Source organism: Plectropomus leopardus, chromosome 2, assembly GCF_026936395.1.
Source record: "Plectropomus leopardus strain MGB_pleo_1.0 chromosome 2, ASM2693639v1, whole genome shotgun sequence".
NCBI classification, from domain to species: Eukaryota; Metazoa; Chordata; class Actinopteri; order Perciformes; family Serranidae; genus Plectropomus; species Plectropomus leopardus.
Window position 1 is genome coordinate 32616161 of NC_142177.1, and position 11006 is coordinate 32627166.

The window sequence follows — 11006 nt, forward strand, 5'->3', positions numbered from 1 at the left end:
TTAACTATTGTCATCTTACCATGACTGTATTAATAGTAACAGTAGTTGTAGTACCATTAGTTGTTTAACCCTCATACAACTATTGGTACATTTTTTTTTTTCAACTTTAATTTTTTGATCATTTTGGCTGTGGTAATGCATATTGCGTACATTTTGGCAAAGGTGTTTGCTTTGTTTTTCTCCTTTAGATTTTAGCCTCCATTCATAGAGTATGTCTATAATACACTGTAGAAATGAAAAACTCCCTTATAGCACTATTGGTACATTTTTTGTACCACTAAAACCCATTAAAACTATCCCACTGTCATTCCAGCATAAAAGCATGCATCCCATAATTTCAGGCTTTCATTCTGTGGTCCTGGATGAATTTTTGTAAATTTTACTTTTTTTGTTTTGCCAGATTGGGCAATTTACCTGTATTTTTTAAAATCCTAAAAGATGAATTAACACTTACACTACACTTTTTAACAGGGTAAATTTTTTGTACCAAATGTAATTGGTCATAAATTGAAACAGTGCAGGAGGGTTAAGCAGGGTTTACATGTTTGATGTTCAGTGTCAGCAGCTATGAGAAAAACCAGGCCTACACGGCCTCCACAGAGTGGTCGGACGAGGACCAGACAGCCCCGAACTCAGGCAACGACACCAACGGAGGGACGAACCCCTTTGACGAAGACGTGAGCAAAGGCGTGAGAGTGAGAGCGCTGTACGACTATGACGGCCAAGAGCAGGACGAGCTCAGCTTCAGAGCAGGTGAGTGTGACACCTGGGGATAAAACTATGAATCCCTGCAGTTGCTTTTACAACACAAACAAGCAAGAATTTGATTTATGAACGTATTAGAATTGTAGTACAATTCTGTGTCCTTTCATTAACAAAGGGGACGAGCTGACAAAGCTGGAGGAGGAGGACGAACAGGGCTGGTGTAAAGGTCGTCTAGACAACGGCCAGCTGGGTCTTTATCCGGCCAATTACGTGGAGCCGATTTAGCTTTTCCATTTGAGGACACTTGTTTCATCGGAGGGCAAACCCAGACTGAACCGTCCAGTCATAACTGCACATTGCCAGAGACTTGAAAGCAAAGCTTCCTCTTCCCGTCGGGCACAATGAGCTGTCTTCATCTCCGCACTCATCACAAAGAAGAGTCTTTCAGGATCATCATCAACATACCGCAACTGAAGCAAAATATTTTAGTCTCTATTGTGTTTCAGTGTGTTTGATTTCAGACGTAACGCTAACATGCCATACAGTATGTTCTCTCATCACAGTATTGATATGGTATCGTCAGTTGTGCCTGGATAAAGAGAATGAGTTATGCATTGTGCATTTTATGTATATATTTTAATCTTTTTTTACAGTCTGGATGCTTGTACAGTTTTTTTCTCATTGAATACAGTGTTTTTTCCCCTCAATGAAATATTTAAATGTTTAGCATTAAAGGAATAGTTTGACATTTTGCGAAACAAACTTCTTTTCAAAATTTTGTTGCAGACAAATTTCCAATATCAGGATAAAATCATTAGAGTCATTAGAAGTTTTGCTGAAGTTGCTGCACGCTCTCATGATGTTGATCATTTGATGTGAGGTGCTCATAAAGCTCAGAGCTGTCTTAAGTCAGAACTTTCCAATAAAATCAAACATGTTTAATATTATCATATGGAGTTTATATGGAGTTAAATAGCGGGAATTTGTTGACAAATGATAGAGAAGTGAAGTCCCTCCTTTTCGGGTGTTCCCCATCAGACCATATTATGGAAAAAAAAATATACAGTAGTCAATGGCGAAAAATTCTTTTTTTTTCATCGTGTTAAATTGTGCCATAAAATACATATGATATTTGTCAACTTAAGACATTTTTTAAGAAAGTCAAAGTTTGATATAAGTTTGTTTGTCATAGTAGTATTTAGTTTTGTGTAAAGCCACTCAGCAAACTAAATCTCTCGTCTTGCAATATACTTCACCTACACTGGCTACCTAACTATGACTTAGCTCCACACACAGATATTAAGTCAATTTACTTGATATATTTCATCCAGTGAATCCTGGTCTTTTTATCAGCCGGGAAGCAAAAGGATGAGCAAGACAATTAGCTTCAGTGAGAGATAACAGTGAGACGTCACCTATACAACTAATGTAGTTGTTCTATGTCAATATTTTCAGTCTTAAATTTGGACAGTTAAACATCAAATTGCGACTTTCCTGCAAAATTCTCTTTTAAATTGACAAACACACTTTTTGTAAATTATGGCATAATTCAAACAGGATGTAAAGTGAAAGTAGACCTGGAAGCTAGAAACTTGTTTTTGGTGTGTGCGCCAGGTGAGCAACTCCATTGAAATAAATCTGCATCATCTTGGCATCCTGTACTTGGTTATTACTAAACATCAAATGTGTTTAACCAGGTGACATTCTATGATATTGGCCATAAAAAATACTGATGACTGCTGTTTGGCAGTGAGTCGAAAGATAGGCATTGAAGAACATGGAAAATATACAAATACAATTGTATTTTGCAGTATTTAGAAGCAAGCTAGCTTTCCACTACTGCACATATTAAGCATGAATATGACCCCAACAGGTGAGGGTCACTCATCTGCATTTGCTCATGTGTGACCGTGCCCTAACTCTGCAAAAGTAAATAAAAATAATAAGCATATGTCAAACTATTCCTTTAATGCATTTAGTTGTTTTCCTGCTGCACTCCATAGCATGTCACTGGATTAGCATTTTGAGCCAAGATTAAAAAAACAGCCCATCATCAGTAAACACACACAGTCACTCAGCAGATTCTCGCTTTGAAATGGAAATATGTACTCTACCAAACAGTGCAAGAGTTGTTTACATTAACCTCCGCTGTCACACCCATTACTGACATGGTGCCTGTTATTATAGCTATTACATTTCAGTTAGTGTCTCCTCGTCCTGCCTTTATGTGCAGACAATGTTAATAATAACACCGGCGCCTTGAACAAAACCTGCCTGGAAATAGCTTCATTTCACAAACAAGATTTTATTTATTTTTCTGCAGTTAATGAGACTTTTTACTATGAGTAAATGTCTCTGTGATTATTATGTGCATGTTGTTGCTCCCACACACTGTTTACTGCTCTGATCTGAACTGATCCAATGCATGGCTGCAATTTGTTCCTCCCAAATTATTGACTGTTTTTTGATTGATTTAAAACTCTTATCCAGATGATGATTATTTGTGTAACATTGTCTGATTGGTCTATTGTAATGTGCAACAAACTTCAGGCTAACCATTGAACCTTGAGCAAACTGGCTTTATTTCTCAATGAGAAACTTACAGTAAGAAGATATGACCCTAAAATTAACAAGAAATTAGTAAAAAGAAGATAAAAAACCCCAATAAAATTACCTGTAAAAGGTACTTAAAGATGTTAAAAATGTAATTGAAAATATCTAATTATGGTAATTATAAACATAGTTATGGGGCTAGTTATACATTTTCCTAGTTTTTTTTCCCTTAACATTTTTTCCTTTCATTTATTTATTTTTAAATAATCTTAAAATTAAAAAACAATTGAAAAACTTAACTTAATTAAAATCTATTTTGTTACAATTTGTGGAACATTTCTTATCAAGTTGCTCATAGCTTTTTTTCCTCATTTATTTGAAAGAAATAAAACCAGTATGCTCAGGATGCAAAGGTTTAAACACTTGTTAAAAGGTGTCTGAAAGTAGCACAAGACAAGTGATGGGGTTAATATACATGCGTATCGATAGTTAAATGTTATGTTTTAATCAGAAAACTTTATACAAAAAAAGATCAGGAGTGCATGTGGCAGTACAGTACATGTTGATTGGTTTGTTGCCCCTGGTTACCACAGGTGAAAGGTACACCTTTGTCTACGAGGAAGGTAGTCTTACTGACGCAGATAGAAAAGGCTTCAACGAGTGCTGCACAAAAAAAGCAGAAAGAGGATCCGTCTCTGAAATATTGATGAGACATTTTGCCTTTTCCTGCTGCATGAGAGGAGTTCATTTTTATAAGATCCAGGAGGGAAATGTTTCTTGTACTGCGCTTGTGCTTCTGTGTGCTTTTAAAAAGTGTTGCTCCTTGTAAGCACCGGGCTCAGAGGGGTGAAATAAATATTGCCTTACTATAAAATCCTCCACCCCGCCACTCCAAAGACTCTCAACCATCGTGTTTAACAAAGTGAGCTCGCCTCCACAGAATCTGACTCCTGCTTCTCCATCTCACTTTACACCAACACCACACACGGGCCCTCTTTGTCTGACTGAAGATGATATGGATTTAAAGACTTGAAGCAGAATGGGACTGTTAACAAGTGTACTGTAAGAGTGTGTAAAAGCTTCGACTGCAACATCCACTGTGAAACCCCTGCGATACACTGAAGAACGGTAAATCATATTTAAAAAGAAAAATACTCAAATGCTTCTGTCTTTTCTGTCTGGAAACATTTATCAGCAATGTTGAGGAAAACTTCCTTGAGGGCTTTCTCTCTTTTTTTTAGCATAGTGCTGTAATTTCCAAACTGTAGTGCCTGTTCATCTGCACACGCGAAAATAAAAGATGGCATCATACGAGACTCTGTGAAATAAAAATGTTATGTACAATTTGATAATGTTAAGTACATGATACTGTGGAAACAGTGGTTGAGTAAGGATCCATTATTTATACGTCATTACAAGGAAAAGTCTTGGATTGGATATCAGAAAATGCATAAATAACATTATCAGCAAATCACACATTATCCCAAAAAAATCCAAAACTGCCCCTGTGTCATCCTATTAGATCTTAAATTATTGGGTTATTGTTGCCAATGCATTAGAGGGTGAGTTTGGTATTATTCAACCTGGATCCTATTTGCCCATGTTTTTGTGTCTATGTGATTACTGGGAACAACATGTATTTAAATCGGTCCAGTATTGAGCGACAGGGCCGCAGCTGGCAGCTGCAGAACAGGCTGCAACACTCAGGTTTACAGTGTCAATTTACGCCCACTTTAAGTGCTGGTTTTTGCCACTGAATGGCTCAGATTATTATTAGAAGTGTCTGACAACATTATGGAAATGATCACTACAGAGATAGACCTTTCGTTATTGTTTAACCAGAAACAGTCAGTCATTGATGCATTAATTTGTAAGCATCACTTTACGGGAAGGAAGAGCTAGGTTTATAACCTTTTCATACAGTTAAGGTAGTTTAGTATAGTTTCAAAACAAAGAGTTAGGCCTCTCCAAAATGTTATTAAGGGTCTAGAAGACAACTTATATTGTAAAATCTGCAGAATAAATAACTGTAGCTGTCAGATAATTGTAGTGGAGCAAAAATTACAATACTTCCCTCTGAAATTTCCTTAAGTAGAAGTATAAAGTAGCATAAAAAAATTTAAAAAATCAAGTAAAATACAAGTGCCTCAAAACTGCATTTACATGCAGTAGTTGCATAACTGCACTTAGTTACTTTATGCCATAGTATAGGGAAGACATACAATATTCAAGTTGTGCCACTCACCAAATGGAGTGACAATTTGAGCTGGATATGATGTCGCATTTTAAAAGGCCTGAATTTCTAATGAGCACCTTAAATGCAACTTCAAAATCAATATACAAATCACAGTGCTCAGTTTAACTAAAGTCCATAAAGTCAAACCAAAAACATTAAAATTTAAAACGCAAAGTCAAAACTTATATAGCTTGTCACACAACTCCAACAGAATATAAATAAATGATGCTGGAGGCTTCAAAGATGATGAATCTTGTTTCTCAGTTTTCCGGTTTGGGGATTTGAGCTCACATGTCTCAACATCTCCAGTGAGCAGTGCCTCCTTTAAAGCGAATTTGAAGTATTAAATGGTGACAGCCTGAACTTCCTCACCTTTAATCTAGTCTGAGAAAGACTTAATTTAAGGTTAAGGCTGTGGCTCCCATCTGCTGTGGCCTCCTGGGTTTAATTTAGTAACATTTTCTGACACTAGAGGTCAGTAGTGACCACAGTCAGCTTTTCAACACATTAATCATCATGTTGAGTCACAAACAACAACAATCCTCCAGTATCACCCTGCTCAATCAACACACCTGCAGCCAGTTAATGGACCTCAAACACAAGCCAACAAAATTACCACAGTGCCACAGGACTTCCCCATTGTTTGTTCCTTAAAACTTCAATATGCTCATGATTGGTTGTAATAGCTGAATGGATATTAGTCATCATGGAAATTACTGTTGATGACAATAAAGATTTTTTGCTGATATTTTGGCATTTCCTGAGACCTCATATGACCTGTATGCAAGTCAACCCTGAGAAAAAGCAAAAAAAGCATTTCAACTGTTACTATTTGCTTTTCTGAGAACGTTTTGTGGCTGGGCGGTGTGTGTTTTTCTTTTTCCTGTTGGCAACTGGCCAAACTGACACTCACATCTTGGCAACAGTTCCACTACTGTACAGTTACGACAATTACTACAACAGTTTCTCTTTTATTATTATTAAATTTCTACATATTATTATTTGTAAGCCTCTGACAAGCAAAGTGACTCATTCTGTCACATGTTGGGAAAAGATTCATTGTTCAAGATAAACAGACACGATATTGTTTAATTAGTCGTAAGGTATAATACAAAGCTCTAATCACCTATTCAACATTTGGGGAGGTCCATTTATCTATCAACAAATTGTGTAATCAAATATTCCAGGAAAACTTTTTAAAAACTCAACAGCTTTTAGATCAAGGGTTCTTTCAGTTTTGATGATTGAGTGCCATTTTGGGGAGCCAGCATATGAAAAGGTGCACACACTCACCTTTCATGACATGATATACCGTAACTTTTTTATGACACACTATGGCTTTTTATGATAATTTAATAACATATTTAAAACATACCATGCTACAATATTTCTTTTATGGGATGCTATGATTTTTTTATTACGTTTTTATGGCATACTATACTATTTTTTCCCAACATATTATACTTAGACTTCTTTAATCTTATTTTTGGTGGCATGCCATTGACATCAAGTTTGGTATAGCCTATGTATATTACATTGTAATTATCCACTTCCTAGCCTTATACATTTTTAAGTAATAAAACAGAGACAGAGCGGTGTTTGACATTAATTGTACTTAAGTTGTGGTGGTTTACCGGTTTTAAGGTATACTGTGTCATTAAAATTGATGGTTATAATACTGTGGACACTTGCTTTGAATTAAAAAAAAGCTACCTGAAGGAAAATCTTTAGTTATTTCCAAAGGGGAGACTTTTAACACAAAAATATAACATATAACAATAAATCTGTAATGCCTTAAACTGTGATGCCTTGAAACTGCAGTATTTCCTGAGATGGTTAGGTTATCATATCAAATCTCACAGCATAGCGTTTAATTGTACCGAGCTGGTGTAACGCATTTGCACAAACCACATACACAACTGTAGTACGACATAAAACAATAATAATAATAATGGCAATTTGTTACGCTAAAATTATTATTCGTAACAAACTAGGACAAGCTAGCAGCAAACACTTTTCAACTGCACTTTCAGCACCACTCTCCGTCCCTCCATGTATCACTAAAACTATAAATTAAAGGCTAATATTAACAAGAAAGAGCCGAGGATGGTCGCCTGACTTCAGAGGAAGTGTTGGCTGCAAAAACATCTGAGCTAGCCCGGTTTTAGCGTGCTAGCATCCCGCATCAAGATATTTATGCAACATTAAACTTTGGACATCGTTAGCTCGGTTATATTCTCCAAATTTAATCTTCCAGTTCCAGTTCAGTTCAGGGAAACCAAAAAGCACCAAAGTATAATTCACAATTTATTCAAATAATAGTAGCCTAAACAAGAGACACAAAGTGCTGACTCACCTACCTTTGAAGCCTCATAAAGTCCGAAAATATGTCCATTCGTCGAATATTGGTATTCCTTGACTCCGTAAGGGTCCACCCCTCAAAACAATGAAGGGTTTTAATTTTAAAATGTATCCAAGTTGTAAATATTGTCCATAAAGTCCACTGTTAACTGCGTATGCGAGCTTTTGGCGCCAAACGGAAGTGTTGCTGAAGGGTGCGCTGGTTTTTGTTACCCCGCTGGCTACAAAAGAGAAGCGTCCGCGAGTTTTTTGTTCCTGGGACAGCCCGCAGAGTCCAGCACGCGCTCCCAGTTTATAAGGTTAAAGGTCACGTGTTGCATTGTTTTTGTTTTTACTTTTAAATATTGGAGAGGCCATTTAATATTTATGATATATTTGTACATTTTATTCTACTTTTTAAAAAAATTCACATTATTCCTCACCGTGTTGTTTGCATTTATTTTGTTGCTGTTTTATTGAGGTTTTGTTTTAATCTTCTGGGTTGGGTTTTTTTCTTCAGTAAAGCACTTTGTAACCTTGTTATGAAAAGTGCTGCATCAATAAAGTTGTTTATCATTATTATTATTATTATTATTATTATTATTATTATTATTATTATTATTATTATTATTATTATTATTATTATTATTGTTATTGTTATCACAGCCAAGGTATAAGCAATGCAACATCCATACGTTATTACTCAATGCAATGCAGAAAATAATAATTTAATGACATACAGTATGCATATCATATTATACCAAGATATTTGTATGGGATACTATGACATTTCTATGGCAAATTATTTTCCAACATATTATAATTTGATTTAAAACGGCTGTTGTTATTAGCAGCGGTGTAGAAGTGGGTGAGGCTTACTAATAAAGTCAACCTGCAGCACATTGAAGTGCAGAAGTAACTCGGTTTGTTTTCTACAGCTCCATAATTGTCAGTGCATTATCACATTACCACAGTGATAATTTACAGTCAGTCTGACATCTTAGTTCCACTTGATCCTAATTCATGTGTCCTCACAGTGGGATTTAAAGACCCTTAAAGATACATGTAGGGATAAGTTTACCACGACACACTTTATCTGCAAGACTGAACTGGTCATTATCGCTAAAGGCCAGCTTTTCTTGGCAGATATGCACTGTTCAAAGTAAGAGCAGTTATGACACATTTAAAAACCTGTTGGTCTACATGAAAGAAAGAAGAAAGAACAGTTAATGCTGAGAAGAAAACAAAAACAAATTACACATAAAAAAAAGTATCACATATCGATTGTTCATCTGCCAATAACTGTTAAAGGTGGGTTTAATCTGCTTTCCAAACCACACATTGCTGATTTTACAATTATCACACACCCTTTTTGAGTTAGAAACATCACACAGATGCAGATTCAGTTAGAAAAAAAGTTTATTGAGTCCTGTTTGAAGCCTGGATATCCTTCCTCGCTCAGGCAGGCGTTGAGGTAATCTCCCAAAATATAAAATAAGCAATATTTTAAGTGAGTGTGAAATCATAAACTTAAATGTATAAGAATAACATACTCATATGAGTAATTCCAGACAAAATAAAGAACTATGAAAGTGTGAAATAATCCAATAGAAGCATAATGTTATTTAACCCAGCTTCCTTTCAAAATAAAAGTTTACTGTAAGTAATTTTTGTTCCTTTCAAGCTCTTTTCCGTCAATCTTTATTTTCAGTCTGTCTTTATTTCAGAACAGCTTTTCCCCCCAGTAAAGTTTCCTGTCTTTCAGATTACACAGTTCAGATCCAATTATTTAATTATTTATTTCTGGTTGAATTAGCAAACAGCTAATTATATAACTGGCTCTGCCCTGTTTGTCTTTAAAAGTGACATGACATCAACTGTTTGATTTTAAAAAGAATAAATAAATTAAAAAAAATTAATATAGCTGGGTTGAGTTTTGACAAGAGCAAGAGTGTAAAGTCATGCTAGCTGCTCTGTAGACTGTACTTTATAGGAACAGTGGTGCTTTATGCTTAAAACAAACATGCACACATTGTCAGTGTTCACTATAGACTGCGTAAAATAGGTCAGGTTCAGGTCTGAAAAGTGAAGAAAATGCCTAAAACCTGCATTCCTTTTAATGTCCAGCAGGGGCACTGGGCAATGGTTGAAAAACGAAGTCTGACTGTTTCTAAGTCTTTGAGGAAATGACCCTATAATTCACTTGATTTATTACCTCAGTAAATATTTTCCTAAGGTGTTCGAGGTGTCAACCAATAGTTTCAGGTCCTCTTTAATACAGCAAGATATTTATTTGGAAATTAAGGTGTCATTTAGGCTTCCTAGTGAATGGCAAGTTGCTACTTCAGTGTGTGTCCAAGTGTTATCAGAGCAGCGACCTCTGGGACTGAAAACTGACAGATCCCAGTCGGACTGAAACGATGTCTTCGTTGAACTTGTGTGGCATAGAGTAAGTGTGCTGGCATTACCTTTTTCCTCAGTGTACACTGTTTTTTGATCGCTTATCCATCGTCACAGCAGCGCATTAAAGGCCCTCCGTTATTTACTTTCCACAATAAAAGACCAACTTAAATTACTTAGAGCATCTTGCTAAAAAGTTATAAAAACAGCTTACAAAAGACACTGGTGTATTTTCATTGCTTACCATGCAACTTTATAGCTTTGCTCACTGATCTCTGAGCCCTCCAGGTGCTTATTTGTTCTGTCCCTGACATAGTTTGTCCATCATTTCTAAATCTCAGTAACGTCAGGAGAATCTCAACTAGATCTTAACACTAACAGGCTATTACTGCACTGTGTCACGAAAATTTCTCACTCATGTTTCAACGAGCACGATGAACACAAAGATGTGAAATACGCATTTTGCTTCCATTGTGTCGCATCCATTGTTCTAATCGTGCCGCCCAACATGAAACCGCGTCTATTCGCATCTTTGCACTGACTTTGCTCAAAACTCTTGCTTTGCATTCAGTGTGACACATCATTACACCTGCATGATGTGCAAATAATTCTTTTTTTCTCAATGCTGAATAGTGAAGTCGACACATAAATGCAGAAAACTGCAGTTCCTCTAATGGCCACTGAAGTCTGGCTCTAAAAGAGCCAATCCCCATAGACCCCCATGTTAAAATGCTCAACTTTAGAGCAGAAATAAACATGTTTACAGCCTGGT

At 36.1% G+C, this 11006-nt stretch overlaps 2 protein-coding genes across 8 annotated transcripts in view; one reads left to right on the forward strand and one right to left on the reverse strand.

Moving 5' to 3' along the window:
- The window catches only part of pacsin1b (protein kinase C and casein kinase substrate in neurons 1b), a 38521-nt gene extending 33917 nt beyond the window's left edge, over positions 1–4604 (forward strand). For all 6 annotated transcript variants that reach the window (XM_042508825.2, XM_042508832.2, XM_042508839.2 and 3 more), the window contains 2 exons: positions 557–753; positions 881–4604. In XM_042508825.2, the coding sequence (XP_042364759.1) occupies positions 557–753; positions 881–990 (307 nt within the window). In that variant the 3' untranslated portion in view covers positions 991–4604. The remainder of the gene's footprint in view (positions 1–556; positions 754–880) is intronic.
- LOC148190251 (uncharacterized) overlaps positions 1–8020 on the reverse strand; it is a 34941-nt gene extending 26921 nt beyond the window's left edge. Inside the window, exon 1 of one of the 2 annotated variants that reach the window (XM_088091331.1) lies at positions 7855–8020. The gene's annotated coding sequence lies outside the window, so the exon portion shown is untranslated. Of the gene's footprint in view, positions 1–7850 lie in introns of both variants that reach the window. The other variant, XM_088091329.1, reaches the window with a different exon arrangement.
- Between the last annotated feature and the right edge of the window lie 2986 nt (positions 8021–11006).